Raw genomic sequence first — 20,694 nt, 5'->3', positions numbered from 1 at the left:
TCAGCTACCGAGCTTCGAAGCTCTTTCGATTAACAACAACCTGTTCATTTTCCTAGATATTGAGTAGGCCAAGCTCGAACCTAATATCACCGCCTAGCTTTGTGGAACGAAAACGACGGTATTTGAGGTCGTGGACACCATGAACCTAGCGGATAACATGTCGAACTGCCTAGGGTCATTCGGATCACGGCTCGTGCCTTTCCATAATATGCTTACATCGACCCACTACATCTGTGGGCACCCCATCTACTTTAGCCTCGTAGGGCCTCAGCGATGGATCCTCGGAGGGACTTTGGTGTTAGGGCCCGATTGCTTATTTGAAGATTTCCGTATCTGGAAGGCGGTTGTCATGAATTCGGTTGCCTAGCATCGGCGTGGGCCGAAAACGCGAGATCGTGAATCAGTTCTCTCAACCAGAGTGCTACGCATGAACGTGCGGACATGAGCTTTTTGCGCAGGTGCCTGCAGATGCCCTCAGACAATGTGATGGGAGCACTCTGCTCAACCAGAAAAATACGACGGCTTGCCTGTGAATGCTATTACACAGTCATTGCTATCGTACTCTATCTCCGTAGTCACACCCTGTCTAGACGAAATACAAGCTTTCAGCTTCACGTGCCATGGCGAGAAAGTCTAGGCGTTCAGCGGTTGAGATATAAGACGAGCCCAACCAGACGCCTGAACATCAAATTTGACGCTCGAAGAAGGAACAGGTCGACAACATCGGCGACATGTGCAAACATGCAGCCACTGGTGAGTGACACGGATAACGATTCATGAGGTAAGTACTGTATGTAAGAGGGAACATGATGACCAGCAAGTAAAAGCTGGAACCTTGCATGTAGCTTTGACTGTAACTACATGTAGCTAAGTATGAGAATGGCCCGCACGGTGTTACGTGTGGTACCCAACCCGTTGGCCGGTGACAAAGTCTGCATCCACATCGAATCCGAAGGAAATAGTTTAGCTAGGCCGCCTTCTACGAGGGGAACTCTTGACGAAGAACAAGGAAATGTCGCTCTCGGCAGGTACATATACCACAAATTTCAGCGCATAGATGCCCGAAGCTTCTTAGAGTGGTAGGTAGTCACATACACATCACTGATCGTGCGTAGATCAAGTCTACTCAAGTGACGATGAGAACTATGCCCGTCGGTGTTCTGGGATTGAAGTCCGTGGTAGTAGTAGTCTATCTCAGGCTAACTAAACTTTTGGTATAATAAAGTATGCTACGCTATTAAAAGGATGATTTCTGTTCACAGGTACGAAGCGTCAACCCACCACTCCTTCTTGAATCCCTCGCCGAGAAGTTCGACATCCTGAACAGCCTTGGTAAGCGTGGAGCTGAAGTTAGCCCTAACACCTGCCGCACCGGGACCCGTGTTCTCAAACTCCTTGAAGTAGACATTGGCCGTGCTCTGCGTCTTGTCCCAGATAGACCAGCCAATCGGCGCAACGACATCGCTCATCTCGCTGTGCTGGAAGACGACACGGGAAAACGGTCTCCACGGACGACCGAGGGTGACGGAGGCAGTTCCGCTGGTGCCAGTAATGTTGGCCTTGTTGAAGACATAGAAGGAAGTGTTGTTGGCTGCATCGCGGCCGTTGGCGGTGATGTAGCCTTTTCCGATGGTCTGAATGTCGCACTTCTCGAACCAGGCTGCGGCGCGCAGACCAAAGATGAAGTCGACGGCGCCGTTAATGAGGGTCTTTGCGTAGATCTGTCTACCCTCGTTGGCGTAGACGGTGTCCTGGTATCCGGTAATTTTGCAAGCATAGAAGCCGAGGTTGGTCTTCTGTGCGCTGACAGCCAGCGCCATGCCATTCTTATCGGCCTGGCCAAAAGTGTTGGCAATGTTGAGGTTGTAAATCTTGATGTTATCTCCCCAGAGACGGAGAGTGGCGGTTTGGTCGTTGCTAGTGAGGTTGGCCATGGTGCGAGAGAGGTTGTTTGTGAGGGTGGCCTGATTATCGGCGTAGTCGCGGGAGTCGCAAGTGTATCCTTGGATGACGAGGTTGCCGAGGTAGTTGGGGATGCGGACCTGCTCGGTGTAGGTGCCGGGCATGATGAAGATGCTCTGATCGTCGGTGACGTTCTTCAGTGCGGCGACGGCGCTGTTAAGCGTGAGGTAGCTGTTAGGTTGCTTGCCGGAAGCATCGACGACCAGCGAGTTGGAAGAAGGGCGAGTTCTGGCGAACTTGCCATCGCAGTTCTTTCCACCGAGGCCGACATCGAGGGAAACCTCAGCCGGAGCTGCGACGACTGCCACGGCGAATGTAAGAAGTTGGAGAAAGGCAACCATCATGAAAGAGTGTATAGAAGAAGGTAAAGACAGAATAGAGTGGGCAGGGACGCTGTAACCTCAAAACATGGGGAAAGCCGCAGTGTATTTATTCACCAAGTAACTCTGGAAAACCCAGAACCGAAGCTCTGGGACATATACCTTTTCCCTGGTCTGCTGGTCTTTCCAAAGACCTCGTCCTTGCGCTCTAGTCGATTGCGTTCATCTGAAAGCCTTCGATAGGGTTACATCCAATTACACCAGCGGGACCACGGCACTTGGTGCAGGGAAGGGCTTGCATGCGGAGTGCAGGACGGAGACTTCAGATCGAACATTCCTCCAATGGCGTCTCCCGTGTCACTCGAAAGCTGCCAAGCACCCTTATTTAGTTTCCTTTCCTCCCGGGGCTCGTTGCGGCTCTTGGCTAACTAATCGTGAGGGGATCACGAGTCAGGCTTTAGGAGGTGGCCAAGCTCCAAAATTATTTCTTTATTGGTGGACGTCCGCGGGTAAACGCTCTAGTGTTGCGCCACGTTTTCGAGATTTACCGCCTCGCTTCGAGTCTTTAACGGTGAACAGCAACAAACAAGATGCCAGCTTGTTTTTTACCCCTCGTGTTGCTCACCGTGCAGTTATTGAGACTAGGCCCAAAGTGCATTGCTCTGCAGCTCGGTTCAATGCTCGCAAACAGAAATCTCTCAGCAAGGTTTTTGCTATTTAAACGTTGGGCAGGTTTTCTCCGAGCTCGGTTTGCCCTGCGGAAGGCGTGTGGTGCGGCCGCCCGCCGCGCAGATTCTCGGAAATGCGCAGTCGAACCAGTTTGCAAAGTTTATTTGATTATCACTTCCAAGGACTGGCAATGTTTTCTAATTCTTTCAGGGATAGCATCACCAACATTGTTCAAAGATGCCTTGGCGGACAGACCGGCAGCCGGTGGATACTATCTGAAACTCCCCTCAATTTGCACAAACAGATCGACATGGAGTTGACTCGATTATAGTACTCACGGCCTTTGAGTTTGCGTAGTAGTTTACCTGATCAGCCCCTGAGAATAAACAACCTGGGCTGCGTTGTCAACCGCCCCTCGAGTGAAAATTGATTACCTGAACAGCAAAGACAAAGAAATGGCAATTTCCAATCGCAAACTCTACGAGAGGCGGTCAATCGAGACCAATTATGTACAACAAGCATTCAATATACGCGGGCTTTGTACTTTTCGTATTGAGGCTCAGATCTAGCCAACGACTCTAGCCTGCAGCATGCAATTAAATCTCCTTTTGGTAATCCCTTCCCCGGGCCCGACGCGCCGGGGATTATCGCCAGTTCCTATCCGGGGCCGCTGTAACCCTATCTCCCCGTCCGCAAACCAAGCCACGTAACAGTTAATATGTGTCGGTATTCTGGGTGCCGTGACTGACCACTTGACGGAACTACGGCCTGGCAGGCGATCCGGACAACGGCTCAAACTCGTTTGTCCCAGCCCGTTGGACACTCGGCAACGGGAACACTACACTAATGGGAGACACCATTCTCCCAGGCCGCCTTCTCCTCGCCATTCTCCGCCGCGATCTTGACCTATTCACATCCCACGATACTCGTGACCCGAGCTCACTCTCCGCGAAGCCGACATCGCTCAGGTTATCCAATTCCTCCAGCTCTCGCTCCACCCCGGGCGGCGGCTCCACCTTGAAAACGGCCTGAATGTCTCCGTGCGGGTTGAATCCACTGAAGCTCCAGTTCAGCAAAGACTGCGACCGTGCGCGACGGGGGTGAGCGAGGCGGCGGCGTTCCAGAGCGCTAATGATGAGGAGCGCTGGCGCGTTCAATATTCGGATGACAGAGATGTTGAGATCATGGAACGACCGCGGGCTGAGAACAGACTTAAGCGGGAGGAGAATCGCGATGGCCATCAAGTTGAACGGTGGGGGGTAAGCAAAGATTGAGTCGCTTTTCACACCGGCGAAGGTGAGTACAGCTCGTCGAAATTGGATCTCCGCAGGCGCGTCAGCGATGAGCTTTGAGAAGGTATTACTCAACAGCGCGACCAGGATCGTGAGGAAGAGGATATTGCCAAGAAATGCAAATGCAATCATCAGAGCTGGCCCCAGAATGGGGTGGAACTCATCAGAGCGGTCAATCCCAGTGCCATCCAAGCCGAACCACGTCCAGATGAGCCACTTGCAGGTATCGTACCAGTTTAAGGCAGGTTGACCGCTTCCGCTGGTCGCCGTTTCGTTGCTACCGATCAGCCATTGCAGGGACAGGAAGAAACCCATGAAGCACCATATTGAGATGAAGGTTAGGCGGGTGAAATCCTTCATCATGGCGTGCATGGCGATGAAAACAATATTGTCCGGCATGATCGTAAAGGCCACGCGGGTAAGTAGTACAGGAGCTGCCAAGCAGAGAATATGCACCCCGTAGCCGTCAGCGATGACGCCACCATACGCCAAGACGTCATACAACCGAGCGAAGATGTAGCAGCTGAATATGAAGCTGAACGTGATATCAAGAAAAGACCACAGAGTCTGTGAGTGGACTGCCCAGCCATGCTCAATGATTGCCGCGAACTCGTTAAGAGTCCACCCGGCCGTGTAGACGGCAAACAGACATTCCCATCCACTGATCGTAGGGCTACTCCGGTATACCATTGTCAAGAGATACAGGCCGACGAGAGTGACGAACTGGAATAGCTCAGTCACCTGTCTGATCCACGGTACGATGAGGCGTCTATCGTCTAGTAACGGTGCCCTATGTGGCTCGTATAGCGAAACCGAGGCATACTCGTAATGATCCGGGAGGATATCGACAAACGACAGGGGGGTATAAGTGACGACCCCTTGCCAAACCGCGTCGACGAGCCTTTGGCAGGCTGAAGAACTCAGGAAGAGTTTGCTTTCGGAAATGATGGCCAGCTCTAAAGTCGTGAGCTTTCTCTCATGGCCGTCTCGGCGCTGAATAGGCCACTGGGCTTGCCTGCATTCGCTCTCAACTTCCTCGGGAGCACCTTGGAATGGGTCGAACCCTTCGACGAGAATATGTGCCAGGATGAGTAAGCCTATCTGGCCTGGGTGGTCTTCGTGATATCGACGTAGTACTCGACTTGCGACGAGTTCGCAGAGAGTCGCACGCGCAACATTAACAGTATGATGAGCGGTGCTGATGTGTTGTCTGAGAAACTGAATCCGATTGGCGAGGAGGCAGTACACTTTTACGGATCAGCTCTGCCGTCTTGGCTAGATCAAAGTTTACAAGTAATAAACATACCGACAGTTGGATCGTCGGGATCGTATAGGCGATCTACCAGAGGTCGGACAACCAATGAGTTCATCCTAGGCTCACGGAGCTGATCTAGGGTGTAGGGGTCATCTAGGATTATTGTTAGTGGAAATCGGCAATTGAAATAACGGCTACTCATACCAATGCTTGCAAGTACAAGTCGCCTGATTCTGTTTTGTTTTTCTCCATCAGGTACGGGTATTCCGATATGGGGGCAGCAAAAACCCTCAAACTTACCGGTGTATCGTAAAATACACGGAGGGCGGCACCTCAGTGCTCACGCTCACGCTGGCGGTGGCGCTGACAGAGACATGCTGCTCTGCCTCTAAATCGGGCTCGTCGTTGGCGTTGGCGGCTCGCGTCATCGAATCTCCATCACCCCATGGTGACAGTGGTCGAGTCCAGTCAATCAAATCCGGGGTTCGGGGGCCCTCTCCTTCTTCCATCTGACGTTGGGGGAGTTGTAATAATGAGAGAACGTCTTGTTTACAGTGCTCAGTCACACTAAGGTCGTCCGGGACACCCTCTTCGTTATGTTTCCTGTTTGCCCAGCCACCCACAATCCTAGCCGATGCAGCTCCCCGCGTTGGTCCCAAGCTGTCGTGTTAAAGATCAGTGGTCTGCATGTTGTCGACTTGTTCAAAGAAGAATGTGAAAATATCGCATGCAATTAGGCGCTCGGGCTGCCTCCCAGTGAGGGGTTTATCTACACATGTCCCCTGACTCGATCTGACTTAACACTAACGCGATCCGATCAGCAGCTTGCACTGCCACGCTCGTGCCGCCTGACGTAAATGGGATAAACGCCGCGGCATTTATGGTTGACCGACAACTCTAAATTTCTTCACCGAGGTGAGGCGCTTTAAGCTTAGATAACCAGGATGAGATGAGATCAGATGTCTCACCACGTGCTCACCCTCAACAACACCCATCTTTCCAGCAAGCCACACACGGCGAGATAGGTGATTCTTCAACATTACGCATGTACTTTCATACATAGGCCGTTGGCACACGATCATAAGGCACATAATGAGCTCCTAGTCCTCAAGGGTCACGACGAGCTCTTACAATACAAGACCAAAAAGGTGACTTGCAACCTCTTCAGGCCGTAGCGCAAAAGGTATCTGAAAGGGACGAGACTCGAACTCGCGCGGGTTGCCCCACCAGGAAACAGATGTTAAGCTGACCTTAACCTGGCGCCATAACCAACTCGGCCACCCTTCCATGATTTCATGGTCGAAGAACCTGTGATTGTTGAGGTTCTCGACGAAAATTTGTGAATATGGAGCTTGAGGTATCAGGGCAAGCCCTCAGATATGCTGATTTGACGATGCTCGTGGAAGCGGAGATGGGTTTGCTGTAACCCTGTCCCTAGCCCGTAGTGCTGTGGATACTTACCTACTCAGTAAAAATACTGGTTAGCCCCCAAAGGTACTCCGCAACAAGATACGTCTAGCTAATCGCTTGAAGTCTATATTGGTACGGCTCACTACTCACTTGTTCTTTTGAGAAGCCTTGACTGGGGCTACAGTTGGTGTTTTGCATCACTGAGATCTACATGTCGGGTGTGGATCAGACGCCCTACGTTGTGTGTTAAGGATGCAAATCATGTAATAGTCACGGACGTTTAAGGCCGTGCCTATTTCCCGCCTTCTCATTATAGCTTTACGCTTGATGTTCACCTATGAAAAGCTTCCAAAAGTGACTTGGACCGTTCTGTCAATGGCAGTTGGTAGAGTACAAGAGTGACTTCATTTTACAGCAAAGGCTCAGACAGCGTTGACTTTGGCACGGCTTGAGGGCATCATGCGCCAAATCAGACAGTAACGATAGGTGAAGACAGTAACGATAGGTGACTCTTCCTAGAGTCACCGAAGACTACGTTTGACGATGTTGCCTATTTTACTTTAAAAGAAAAACACAAAGCATTTCAAGAGTGGCTGAAAAAATCGAATAGAACCCCAAGCTGCAGGTGTGCAAGTTCTGCACGTAGAATTGCAAGTATTAGTTTACCAACAAACTACCCAGTGTAAGTAACCTTGCCCAAAGCTCATGGAAAGACATGAGATCAGACCTCATTGATTTGAATTATTTCCTTTGTCCAAGCCTCGGCGCCTGCAGCCTGGTTTTTAGTGAGGGCTGCTGCCTCGAGATCCATGTAATCATGGACTTGAACTCAATCACTGAAAGGAACCTCTACGCTCAAGTGCCCTCATCTCGTTGAAAACCACCATTCATAGGTAGGATACTACTAATTCCCGAGGAGCTCATCAAGCCAATTGGCTGCCATCGAAAAAGGGTATTGGTGACTAATATCATGAGACAAGATAAGTGAGTGATCGGCAATAAGGGTACAAGTAGACAATGGACGTAGTATGATCCTTCGGGTAGTAGTAGGGCGTATCGGCTAACGATGCCGGAGTTGTTGGTTGCAGCCCGGACATTCGAATTTGATAAGATACAACTTGCTGCACGCTCAAGATAAGATATGGCTGATATGCAACTTTCCCCGATGCATGCTCCAATCACAAGGATGCCCCCATTGAGCTGCAGGGTGCATAATCACCCCCATTCTCGGCGCAAGAGTGGGTGAAGATGAGCACCTTATATCAAGCCTTCAAGGAAGCAATTTGGAGGTCATACCAGTCGGTGTTTCGTCTTACCAGACGTATTGCGCACATCTGAAGGTGGCAGGGGCACTATCGCACTTCAGAAACACATTGAGCTTACCGTCCAATATCGACAACAATGGCGATCGAAAGCGAAACACCAGCCAAATCTGACGAGGACCTTAAGCGCGAATCCTCTGATGACGTCGAGGCCTCTTCACTGCATTCCCCCCAGAATGGCAGCAGCGTGGTGGTTGACCCTGAAGGGGAGCGATCTTATGGTAAGCTCTTGTCAAGGACATCATCGTTTGGGTTGACGCTGACATTATGCCGCTTTTAGTGAGAAAGCTTGACTTCTATCTGTTGCCGTATCTCTCTCTTATGTACTTCTTCAATGCGGTCGACCGCTCCAACTTGGGCAACGCCAAAACCGACGGAATTGAGAAAGATCTCAACTTCAAAGGGAACGAGTACAGTCTGCTCATTCTTCTCTTCTACATCCCTTTCGGAACCTTGGATCTTCCGCTCAATCTCCTCACAAAGAAGTTCTCTGCAAGATGGGTCTTACCGGCGCTGATGGTGGTCTGGGGCGGCATCGCAACCGTCCAAATCGCATCGAAGAACTTCGCTGGGATCCTGGTACTCCGACTGATTCTCGGCGCATGCGAAGCCGGCTTCTTCGCCGGCGTAGTGTTCTACTTCACATTATTCTACAAGCGATCCGAGCTCGGCTTTCGCGTCGCCATCTTCTTCGGCAGCGCTCTCCTAGCCGCAGCCTTCAGCGGCCTCATTTCCTATGGTGTCTTCCAGATCGAAGGCACTAAACTCCAAGGCTGGCAATGGCTTATGCTCATTGAAGGCGTTCTGACCGTACTCGTCGGTGTCGTAGCCTTTTGGTGGCTGCCAGCTTCTCCAGCAACCGCCTGGTTTCTCAACGACAGAGAGAAGGCCGCAGCTCTAGCCAGGACCCTTCGCGATGGCTCCAATAAAGTGGACTCCAAGTTTGACTGGAAAGAGTGTTTTACGCTATGGAAGGATTGGAAATTTGTTTTCTGGCTTTCCATCGCGTTCAACTATCCCGTCGCCTTTGCCACGACGTCCAACTTTTTGCCCCAGATTGTACAGCGTCTCGGCTACAGCGTCGTCAAAACGAATCTCTGGACCGTTGCCCCAAACGCTGTTGGTTTTGTGGTACTTCTGGCAACAGCATACTCCTCCGACTACTTCCACGAACGGACGTTTCACATCGTCGGTGCCTTGGCAACCTCTTTAGTCGGCATGGTCATTCTCATCGCAATCGACGTTTTGGAAAACCGTGAACTGGCTTACTTTGCCTGCTTCCTCATGGCTGCAGGGGCGTATACACCTTCATGCCTGGTTCAATCATGGCACAATAACAACAATTTGAACGAGAACAGCCGCGCTGCCACGACAGGTTTGCTTGTAGGTCTGGGTAACTTTGCTGGAATCTTATCGGCTGCAACATTCCGGACCGAATATGCACCCAAGTACATTCCTACTCTCATTGTTACCTGCTGCTGCAACGTGTTGGCGATGGCATCGGCGTTGATCCTCGGCGGCTGGATGAAATTGGAGAACCGGCGAAGGAACAAGGCCCAGGGTGTCAACCTTCAAGCTCAGGATGTCGATACATCAGAGCTGCATGACGGCGAGAAATCGCCCAAATTTCGATTTTTCACTTGAAGTAGTGCTGCTGTAGACTTTTCATTACTAGCAGAAAAAGCCAACCTCAAATCCATTGATCCTTCAATAATATTCACAATTGTAGGCCGAGACCCATCTCCTTAAAGTCTGTCAATATTCTGATATCCCACACGTCAGGTGGATTGACATGGCAATTTGAGCTGATGAGGCCATCCAGGCGTTGAACACAATCATGGGCATGAGCTCTTTACCACGTTCTGGAAAGTGATGGTCAGAGGATCATCATCCTACCTATCGGCAAAGATCCGATTAACTATTCCCCCAACGGACTTGAGCTAACGTGCGGGATTTCGCGAGTGGGGGAACATTAGCCAGCTGGGAAAATCCACTTGTAAGCCGCCGTAACGAATTACGATAAGGTCGCAAACCCCGGATTCATCCGGCTGGCCTATCGGGCCTGCATATCAAAACTGGAGACAGCCGGCCGACCAGATAGGAGAATGTAAGTTTATCGTGGACTTTGGGCTCGGTACAATGTGAGGTGCATTTATCTTTATGCTCTCTGGACAGGTCTTTGTCTTCAACATCATTCTCCTTATCTTCATCGTCATCCTATCAGCAATCATGGCCGTACTCAATATCGTCGAAGCCTCAATCGAAGAATTACAGAATGCTTTGAACAGCGGTTCAATTACCAGCGTCGAGCTTGTAACGCGTTTGCTTCGCCGGATCAGCACTTACGACTGTCGAGGCCCTACACTAAATTCGATTCCGATCCTTAACAATGACCTTTTCGAACAAGCTGCCAAGTCTGATGACCGAAGGGCATCTGGCGAGAAAGTCAGGCCCCTGGAAGGGATACCTTATACGGTCAAAGACAGCTACAAAGTCAAAGGAATGGTAGCCGCTGCAGGATCTCCTGCTTTCGAACATCTAATTTCCAACGAAGACGCTTTTCTTGTGAAGCTCATTCAAGATGCTGGCGGGGTGCTCATTGGCCGGACAAACATGCCTGCAATGGCTTGCGGCGGCATGCAGAGGGGCATCTGGGGAAGGGCCGAGAATCCTTACAACCCAGACTATCTGGCTGCAGCATTTGCTTCAGGTTCATCCAACGGATCGGCTGTTTCTACAGCAGCATCGTTCGCAGCTTTTGGGCTTGGAGGCGAGACGGTCTCATCTGGCAGATCGCCTGCTTCCAACAATGCCCTTATCGCTTACACTCCCTCGAGGACCTTTCTATCGAATCGCGGCAGTTGGCCTTTGTATCCAACATGCGACGTACCAGTGCCTCATACAAGAAGCATGAAGGATATGTTAACTCTTCTGGATGTTATTACTGCACCTGATCCAGTTGCCAAAGGCGATCTCTGGCGAGAGCAGAGAAGCGTCCAGTTACCGCAATCTTGGGAGGACCGGCCTGAGAGCTTCAAAACCCTTGGCTCGTCAGACTCATTGTCTGGACTAGTTATTGCTGTGCCAGAAATCTTCCTTGGTGGACCGGTTCCCGAAGGAGCAAAGCCTATTCAGACGAGCCCGGCAGTTGTTGAATTGTGGAAGCAAGCACGAAAGGATCTTGAGTCACTTGGCGCGAAGATTGTCATGGTTTCCGACTTTCCGCCTTTGACAGCTTACGAAAATGATAACCTTCTGCCGGAGAGATGTCCGCGAAGGCCGGCGGACTGGCATGCTACTGAGAGAGGAGCATTAGTAGCACATACTTGGAACAACTTCCTTCGAGACTTCAATGATTCAAAGCTCCCGGATATCTCTGCAGTGGACGCATCGAGGATCTATCCAGACAGTATGAGGACTGGGCCGGAACTACAACACTTCGAGAAGCCTAACGCGATTCAGTACCATCGGCTGGCCGAATACGCCAGCAAAGGGAGTATTTTTGATGTAGAAGGTCTGGATCAAGCTCTCAAAGCTTTAGAGGGCATGCGAAAGGTTCTTCTTGAGGACTGGCTCACGGAAGTCGGCTGCGATTGCGTTGTCTTTCCCGCTGCTGGCGATGTGGGACCTGCCAACGCAGACTCAGACTTTGAGGGGGCATCGCTGGCTTGGCAGAATGGCGTCCACTACAGCAACGGAAACAGAGCCATTCGACATCTCGGCATACCTACCGTCTCAGTTCCTATGGGCATCCTGAGAGACAAGCGTGTGCCCATGAACCTCACGTTCGCTGGCAGAGCTTATGATGATGTCCAACTTCTGAGATGGGCGAACGCTTTCGAAATAAGAACAAAACATCGCAGTCCTCCGCTACATACGCCATATCTTGAATCTGATCTTCTTCAACTTTCAAACAACAAGAAGAACAAATCGCCGAGGCCAAAGCTAATTATAAGCACGTTCACGACGGTGCCAGCATCTGATGAGACTAACCCGCTGTTGGCTGATATTCTTGTCGAAGGATCCGTGACAATGAGTGCGCCAATGGAAGATTTGCCGGAAATTGAGATTACCATTGACGCACAAACACTTCATCCAAGTTGCATCGACATACAGAGACAGTCCCAGTCTTTAGAGGGACAGTTGGTATTCTCATTCAGGTTCAGAAAGAAAACTTCAAAGCCTCCCACAAAACAGGGTTCAGACATGACGCTGGCTCCAGTTGCTCGAGACAAGATTATGGTGGTGGTTCTAGCAAAGGCTCCAGCAAAGGGTAGCCCATCAGGCTGGATGGGGCTGATTTAGATGCACCTCCAGCAAATGCTCGCAGAATCGAGCGTGGCTAGATATGATAGATCTCACAGTTCTGACAATGCAGCAACCATGCACTGTTTTCAAATTAATTTGCGTATTTAATCCAAGTGATGATTGAAAGGCGCTTGGTTTGGGGCCATATTGTTCTATTTAGGCAAAGCCCTAGCCCCAGTAAGGTAAGTAGATGAAATCTCTTTCCTACACAGTGATTGTTGCGCCGTGTACTTGACAGCACAATGATGAGTTTACACCTCAGCTTCTAAGACGTTTGTTAGATTAGAATAGAAGGCCATGTCAGAAGGGAAACACGATGAATTCTACAATGTTGAGATGCTTTGCGTCTACCGCCTACGGGTAGGAACCCCTACGGGTACAGACCAATAGCCCTACCTCAGTGTCAATCATTTCTTACCAAACAAGCAGATTACCTTTCACCCTTTTTCCTCGTCATGATATACTTTCGATCGACGTGCTTCTCTGAAGCCGCTCTTCACTGACTTGCTGTATCTCCTAGACCGCGACTGCTCTCAGAATTTCAGCAAAGCGATCTGAAGATATTGGCGTCGGTTGAAACTTCTCTTTGCCATCTCTGACTAGTCTGTGCAGTTCTGCTTCAGAATACCATTCTTTCCTGTGCTTCTTGGGATTTAGATCTTCGGATGGCCAAGGTTGTGTGCCATCGCTGCCTATGTAGCCAACCAGCTGTGGTCGTCGGTTTGCCAGGGTTGAGGAGTTTGGATTGAAGTCATGTTCGCCAGTGGCGTACCCATGTGCTGTGCGAAACATTGTATCATTTACCTTGTACGACGTGGTCACATGCCATCTATCCGTTCTGTAAGCAGGCTTACCACTTGGCCGAAAGCCGGCTTTGGTTGTTTTGTGCAAATGAGACATAAACCAAAGAAAGCAGTGATGAGCAAAGGTTTAAATCAGTGATAGACAATTCTGAAGTAAAAATGCACATACCTGATGAGAAGAGATCGCACTTGATTTTGATTCAAGAGTGCTGTCTTCCAGTGAGCTTTGAGTAAATCAAGAGGATGTTGACTATTCAAAAGACCCGGTTTGTTGATTTTCCGGATCACTTCAACATATCCCTTGGGAGGACTGATACCTGACATTGTGTTGGTTTTCTTTTAGTCTTAAATTTGTGGTGTTTGTAGCCTGGCTGCTACAATTACCGTTGGTGGAGTGTCGATGTGCGTGATGCTCTATAATAAGAAAGTACTTGGAACTACGAGCAATAATTGAGACTTATAGTTATTCTTCAGTATCATATGTATTCCGTAGAGACTAAGAAAGGCTCTTCTAGGATAGTTAGGTAGTCCTGAAATGCTAATAAAGATGATCGATCGGAATTAGAGACCACTAAGTTTCATATCCAAGAAGATGAAAGAAGGTCTCTGGCTTGCCGACAACGACTTCTTCTCACACCTTCTGTATAGAATCTGTAGCTAGATTTTCATTGTTACATTTCAGATAATCACAAATGCAGTGCCTTTCAGTGAGGACGATGTTGTGGTAGATGTTTTGTATTCATGTATTGATGATAACCCATTCATAAATCGGCCACCAGAAGTCGCATTCGTCCTTTCGTTTCGCTAATATCTTGAAACTTAGAGTGTCTTACTTTGATCGGTCTAACCACCCAGATTGAAAGCCACCTAATGCAGTCCGTTGGCCACAGTGCTTTGCCCTGCCTTATCTTTCTACGTGAGAGATTGCTCCTTGTTTCTATTTTCACACATTCACACCCGCGCTTTCAGTCCATTGTGCTAAAGATATAGAATAACGCAGGGGCCTTAGGCCTAGGGATATTAGCAGCAACAAACAGTCCGTCTTTGTGCCCGCTTTGACAGTATTATCACGCACATGTTTGAGGTCGGCACTCCTTGTCGTAGTCATTCTGTTGCCTTCGGTCACTTTACTTGGAATCTATGTCATAAACCCCAGGACACCCGTTCATGTTGTTCGCTTCAATCGCTTGCCAGTGTTCATCTTTTATGTCTACTTTACCCATTCTACCACTGAGAAAATATTCAACGACAAAATCGCATTCTCCAAACTTTGACATCAAGCTTTTCGACATGGGGCTCATATGGGACCTCTTCCACCTCAATCGAGAATCTAAAACTGCAGTCATCAAGTACATCAAAGCCGTCGTAGCTGAGCAACAAAGTCAACCGTTGACCGAAGAACAACGAGACAATCTTTCGTATCAGTACTGGGACAATGAGGAGCCTGAAGAGCCGTACATGGCCTACGAAGAGGGTATGTTTCATCCTGTTCAACTTGGCGATCAGCTTGGAAATGGCAAGTACATTATTGTGAACAAACTTGGAGACGGCTCCTTCTCCACAGTGTGGCTTGCACATAGCACCAAGACAGGAAAGAAGGTTGCTGTGAAGATCTGTGCCTCGGAAAGTGAGAGTTCATCGAAGGGTGACGAGATGAGAATCTCAAGGATGCTTCGAGACGACTCGTCCCATCCTGGCCATCGCGTCATAGGCTACTACAACGACAATTTTCTTCACCATGGGCCCAATGGTACCCACGAATGTCTTGTTAGCGAGCCAACACGTGCCACGATAGCGGAGAGCAAATTCAGAGGATTCGTATTCCCTACTGAGATTGCACGAGCTTTGGCGGCACAACTGGTGCTCGGGGTTGCATACATTCACTCAAAGCATATTGTGCATGGTGGTAAGTTCTCAGTTCCAATCTAACACGTCAAATACACATAAGGCTGACCATGAGGATATTGCTGAAGATCTCCACGGAGGGAATGTGATGCTAGCTATGCCGGCTGGCGAGTTCGCTTGCCTGACAGTGAAAGAAATCTATGAGAAATACGGGAAGCCAATTATCTTGCCGATGGATCTTTGTGTGGAGGCTACCGATTTCCATGAAGAATACCCTCTGCCAAAGAACGCGCCCCCATACATGCTATGGAAGATGTTTCTCACGCAGGACTGTGACGACCTGGAACTGTCGGAAGCACGGGCACAGATCAAGGATTTTGGTGAATCATGGCAACCGGAGCTAGTGACGCGGTACGAACTCAACACGCCCGAGCCATATCGGGCCCCCGAATCGATGATCGCCAAGAAGCTACAATTGCCCATCAGCTATCCCGCTGATGTCTGGGCACTGGGATGCTTTGTCTTCGAGCTTTACGGCAGGATGGACATCTTCGAGACATACTTTCCTGGTTACGATGGTGTCTTTGCCACAATGGTCCATTGTATGGGCAAACCCCCGGCATCGTGGTGGGACGCCTGGGAAAAGCGCGAGAAGTACATTGACGATAATTGCAACTACGTCAGAAAGGGCAAGTCGGATCCGACACCTGCGGAGCCGGACACAATCAAACTACGAGTGCTGGAGGAGATCCCTGACCACAGAGCCATGAACAGGTTTCCTGAAGAGAAGACTTTTGTGCCTGAGGAGGAGTTACAGGACCTGGCAGCGATGTTGATGCGGATCTTCCGTTGGGAGCCCGAAGACAGGGTGACAGCAGAAGAGCTAATCAGCGACCCATGGATGCAGAAATGGGGCATTCCGGCGAAGGAAGCCATGGAGGTGGCTTACGAGAAGAGGCGCAAGGAGCACGAGAAGCCCCCGTTCTTGTCGAAGTCGGTGGCCGTTGGTTTAGCGGTCGGCGCTTTTGACAGACTGGCCTACATTCTGTCTCTATTGTCTCAAACTTCTTGGTGGCGCAATCTGAAGTGGGCTTTGGGGGCATGAGACGCTCGGCTTGTGTTTATCTTCTGTGCCGTGTCTTGGCGAGAGGAAATTTGGCAGAAATGAAGGGAAACGGTTGGAGTGCTGGCGTTACCTGTGGGTACGGATCATTTGTAAATCGCATTAAGATTGCACATGCGGATGCCATCCCATTGGCGTACTTGGTCACTAAAGATAGTGGAATACCTCTGCAACAAAACGGCGCCGCTGGCCGCTTGAAGACTTTTCAACTCAACTTCATTGTAGTCTGGAACCCACGACATATTGAATAGAAGTTTTCATCAATCAAATCAGCCACTTTGTGATTTGATCATTGTCATGGCAAGGCAAGCCTCGCGTTCAAGGAGTGCATTTCTAGTGCAATCTATTCGTGATTGGTGGCTTTGTTGGGGTTGAAGAGCCTAAGTATACGAAGCATGTTGCTCGAATTCGACCTCCTTGGTGAGCCGAGCGCGGAATTGCGCCGACGTAGCTCACACTAGACGCAATATGATCCGCGGTCTAGGAGCCGAGACGAACCGATCATCTCATACCCGCGAAGTTTCCTCAAACGCAAACCGAGGTCCCGGAAACGAGAGAATACCTCAAACCCCCACACTTCAGTGAAGCTACGGGAAGGCTGCATTCCTGGCGCGTGGCTTGAGGTTTGCGGGGTAATTTAATTAGTGGTAGAGCCAAGTGTTGAGGCGTGTCTTGTCAGGAACTTCTGTCAAAATGTGCACAAGCGATCCAAAACGCCACATTGCGAACTGTTGTTTTCGACGCAAAGTTGCTCTCAGCCAAACGCAGGTGTGTGGGGGAGAGCTCCGGGCATCCGGCGGCGTCCGCCTTTGGTTCCTAAGTCCGGTTGTCTCTGTCTCATCTGCATGACCCTACATCCACCTGCAGCATCCATCGGACCGAGAACAATCTAACCGGTCGTCGCAGTCGTACTCTGCTATTCAGTCCAACAGGCAACAAGTTCGAGTCAACCAGGAAGACGAATTGTGACTACGCAGCAGACAATATTACTCACACTTCCTGCATCGGCGGACGGAGTGGATCAGAACCAAGTCCGACCCGGAGCCGGGGTGGAGTTGTGAAGCTACGAATGAGAATTTACGGGGCAAATTTTTAAGATTTGATGATCCCAGAGTGAGCTCGAATTCAGGCTCGGGTAACTCCCGCGAAAGCCATCCGGAGAATAAGAGTTTGCTTACGGATGCCGACTCTCCCAGGCATATGAGAGGTTCGCTTCGGATACGAGACGCCGTCTCTCGTTGGCGGCCGTCAGTTGGTATTATTCAGCTTCCCACATGACGCCGATGCCCGTTCCGCGTGGCTCTAGCCCTCAAAGGGCTGCACAAAGGTGCATATTATTGGGAAGCCGCTTGCTTGCTTCGCACCAAGAGGAAACGCGGGGTTCGGGTGGGAGGTTGGGGCGACAAGCAGGGAAGCCAAGCAGCCCCAGCAAAGCAGCAAGGGATGATCAATACCCATTGCAAACCCCCATCCCTGCTCGATGCTACCGCTGCCGGTCTACTCCAACCCGGGCCTAGACTCGCGTTGGTGCCGTCCTTTTCGAGGACAGTCTGTGGAGTCGGGAGGATCACCGACCCTGTCGTGAGTGTGAGTCGTCGCGCCGAGGTCGGGCGCAAGAAAGAAAAAAAGTAACTGAGTGAGTGACCTTGCTAGACAGAAACCGTCGTGGAGGAAAAAGAATGGGTGACGAAATATAAGCTGACGGCCACCCTGAGAGATCTTCGGCTCCTTCTGGTCGCTGTACCCTTAAAGTTTCTGTTTCTTCTGCTCTCTTGCCGGGTTTTGTATCCGCGAGGCCGTCCTTGTTGGTTGGAGAGTCCTACTTTCGTCAATCTTACCAACACCCCGGGGCCATTGAGCTCAATCGACCCCCAAGATGCAGTTCGACAAGGAGAACAAGGCTGCGGAGTCGCCATCGCGCTCCCTTGACCATGCGACAGACCTAGATCGACCGGTCTATGGCGATGATGCCCCCATCGAATGCCCTCCTCACACAACAGAGTCGAAGCTCATCACAAAGATCGACTTCCGCGTCATCCCATTCCTGTGTGTCATGTACCTTCTGGCCTTCCTCGGTAAGCTCTCCCCTGCTCTCAAGCTGCCGCGACTCGACGGCAGCCATCGCTCGAAGCCTTTGCAATTGCCTGCATGCTGACCAGAAACGCAACGCACTAGATCGCGTAAATATCGCCAACGCCAATGTCTTCGGACTGTCAAAAGAGCTCGAGCTGGACGGTACACTGTACAACAACGCGCTCGTCGTCTTCTTCGTGCCATACATCCTCCTCGAGATCCCCTCCAACATCCTCCTGAAGAAGTTCAAGCCCCATGTCTGGCTCAGCATCAACATGTTTGGCTTCGGCCTTGTCACCATGCTCCAGGGCTTCGTACAGAACTATGCTGGCCTCTGCACGACGCGTTTCTTCCTCGGTGTCTTTGAGACGGGCATGTTTCCGGGAGGTATGCGACCATCAGCCGCCCTTTGACCGATGCCTTTCGTCCACGGAGCTAACCAATATCTCTTTTTTTCAGCGTTCTACCTCATCGGCATGTGGTACCGTCGCCACGAAGCTCAGCGCCGCTACTCCTTCTTCTTCAACAGCACCACCCTCGCCGGCGCATTCGGCGGTCTCCTTGCTGCAGCGATCGGAAAAATGAGCGGCGTCCGTGGCTACGCCGGCTGGCGCTGGATCTTTATTCTCGAAGGCCTCCTAACTGTCGTCGTCAGCGTCTTCTTCTTTTTCTGGCTGCCTGATTTCCCAGAGGACGTGAAGTGGCTCAGCGAAGACGAGAAGGCCTTTGTGTCGGCACGCTTGCGCGCGGACCAGGGCCGCTCTGCCGTTGAGCGCAAGATTACCTTCCGCGACGTCGGACGCATCTTCAAGGACTACAAGGTCATTGTCGGAGGCTTCATGTACTTTGGCCTCATCGTTCCGGCGTACGGGTATGCCTACTTCGCACCGGGTATCATCCAGACCTACGGATACGACAGTATCCAGACGCAGCTGCACAGCGTGCCACCCTGGGTTGTGGCTTTTGGCTTCTCGATGATCATTGCCTTCATCTCAGATAAGACGCGGCACCGGTTTGGATTCGCAATCTTTGCTATTTGTGTGGCAATCGCTGGGTTCGCCATCTTGATTTCTGTTCACAACAACACGTCTGTGCAGTATGCGGCGCTGTTCCTCGTCGCAATGGGCGCGTACACCGCCATGCCAATGTAAGTCCAAACAACGCATTCTGCATCCTCTGTAGATGTGATTAGAACTGCGTGCTAACTTTAGCCTTCCAGTATTGTTTGTTGGTTCAACATGAACCTGGGTGGCCACCACCGACGTTCTATCGGCAGTGCTTGGCAGGTTGGTTTCGGCAACATCGGCGGTATCATTGCTGTGTTCGCTTTTCTGAAGAAGGATGCGCCAAAGTACATCCCTGGCTACAGCATCAGTATCGCTTTTGTTATCCTCAGCGGCCTTGCATGTTTGGTGTATGCGATTGGCTGCTGGTCTGCAAACAGGCACAGAGATCGCACCGCGGCGGAGTCATCGTTGACGGAAGACGAGAAGATGGAGCTCGGAGATATGTCTCCTGATTACAGATATTTGCTGTAGACATCTATCTCGAGATAAAGTAGGAGTTGCCTTGATGGTTGACCTGCATAATGAAAATAATTCCTCTGCACAAATTACTTATGCTACCCCGCCGTTTCGATGCATCAACATCCGGTCCTAACTAGGACCTACGTGTTACTGCTCACAACAGCCAGCACTCTTTTGTTAAATCATTTCGGGTACTGATAGGCCGCAACCTTAGAGCAAGCTCTCCAACTCCACGACCTTCGTCGCCTTCAATTCATCTTTGTGCCATGTTGTTGCAGTAGAGTTGAACTGTTGGCCCCTTCTAATTTTGATCTGCATCGCATACGCACTCCCTTAAACATTGTGCATGTCTATGCAAGGGTGGCTTTCCGACTTCCAACAGCTTTCAATCACCATCATCACCCCTCTCGAGATGTTGAACACATGCGAAAGCAAGGAACAGTCGCAATCACCAACCAGTCACCAACATATGGGGCATTGTTGGACGTGATCCGCCCGATGGCACACATCCCATTGGACCATCAGGCGCTCTCCAAGGGGCCGTTTGCCGGGGCATTTATCAATTCAGGGGGGCTGCATGCGGCGTAACACTGTTGGTCCAACAAACATGCAGAGTTCCCGTTGGTTTTCGCTTCCGCGCCGCGGCCGCCCGCTTTTTCGCGCCGGTCGCCTCAGATGGTCGTCAATCAAGAATCTCATGCAAAAGGTGCTACTTCCTCCTGCGCAGACTTCAATGTCTGGTTTCCTCAGTATCAACCAGTACACAGAGTTGCCAATGTGTTGTGT

General features: G+C 50.5%; 7 protein-coding genes across 7 annotated transcripts; 4 read left to right on the top strand and 3 right to left on the bottom strand.

The window, feature by feature from the left end:
- Window positions 1-1,256: 1,256 nt before the first annotated feature.
- Window positions 1,257-2,306, bottom strand: CCOS01_11271 (pectinesterase; the record flags this gene model as incomplete). The annotated part of the gene is made up of 1 exon (XM_060459424.1): window positions 1,257-2,306. The coding sequence occupies one exon, from the start codon at window positions 2,304-2,306 to the stop codon at window positions 1,257-1,259; it is 1,050 nt and encodes a 349-aa protein (XP_060310156.1).
- A 1,406-nt stretch (window positions 2,307-3,712) lies between these two features.
- Window positions 3,713-6,787, bottom strand: CCOS01_11270 (nonselective cation channel; the record flags this gene model as incomplete). The annotated part of the gene is made up of 5 exons (XM_060459423.1): window positions 3,713-5,490; window positions 5,550-5,651; window positions 5,703-5,731; window positions 5,799-6,158; window positions 6,630-6,787. The coding sequence occupies 5 exons, from the start codon at window positions 6,785-6,787 to the stop codon at window positions 3,713-3,715; spliced, it is 2,427 nt and encodes an 808-aa protein (XP_060310155.1).
- A 1,522-nt stretch (window positions 6,788-8,309) lies between these two features.
- On the top strand, window positions 8,310-9,874 carry CCOS01_11269 (uncharacterized protein; the record flags this gene model as incomplete). Its single annotated transcript, XM_060459422.1, has 2 exons — window positions 8,310-8,451; window positions 8,511-9,874. 2 exons carry the CDS (start codon window positions 8,310-8,312, stop codon window positions 9,872-9,874), a joined length of 1,506 nt encoding a protein of 501 aa, XP_060310154.1.
- Window positions 9,875-10,459: 585 nt separating this feature from the next.
- On the top strand, window positions 10,460-12,535 carry CCOS01_11268 (uncharacterized protein; the record flags this gene model as incomplete). Its single annotated transcript, XM_060459421.1, has 1 exon — window positions 10,460-12,535. One exon carries the CDS (start codon window positions 10,460-10,462, stop codon window positions 12,533-12,535), a length of 2,076 nt encoding a protein of 691 aa, XP_060310153.1.
- Window positions 12,536-13,054: 519 nt separating this feature from the next.
- On the bottom strand, window positions 13,055-13,665 carry CCOS01_11267 (uncharacterized protein; the record flags this gene model as incomplete). Its single annotated transcript, XM_060459420.1, has 2 exons — window positions 13,055-13,436; window positions 13,511-13,665. 2 exons carry the CDS (start codon window positions 13,663-13,665, stop codon window positions 13,055-13,057), a joined length of 537 nt encoding a protein of 178 aa, XP_060310152.1.
- Window positions 13,666-14,631: 966 nt separating this feature from the next.
- CCOS01_11266 (protein kinase domain-containing protein) lies at window positions 14,632-16,291 on the top strand (the record flags this gene model as incomplete). Its single annotated transcript, XM_060459419.1, has 2 exons — window positions 14,632-15,247; window positions 15,315-16,291. 2 exons carry the CDS (start codon window positions 14,632-14,634, stop codon window positions 16,289-16,291), a joined length of 1,593 nt encoding a protein of 530 aa, XP_060310151.1.
- Window positions 16,292-18,185: 1,894 nt separating this feature from the next.
- On the top strand, window positions 18,186-19,920 carry CCOS01_11265 (major facilitator superfamily transporter; the record flags this gene model as incomplete). The annotated part of the gene is made up of 4 exons (XM_060459418.1): window positions 18,186-18,384; window positions 18,485-18,769; window positions 18,842-19,529; window positions 19,602-19,920. 4 exons carry the CDS (start codon window positions 18,186-18,188, stop codon window positions 19,918-19,920), a joined length of 1,491 nt encoding a protein of 496 aa, XP_060310150.1.
- Between the last annotated feature and the right edge of the window lie 774 nt (window positions 19,921-20,694).

The sequence above is a fragment of the Colletotrichum costaricense genome (genome assembly GCF_030867565.1).
Source record: "Colletotrichum costaricense strain IMI 309622 chromosome Unknown Scaffold_12.1, whole genome shotgun sequence".
Taxonomy (NCBI): Eukaryota; Fungi; Ascomycota; class Sordariomycetes; order Glomerellales; family Glomerellaceae; genus Colletotrichum; species Colletotrichum costaricense.
Note: the sequence above shows the minus strand (reverse complement) of the source record. Positions and strands in the feature narration are given on the sequence as shown.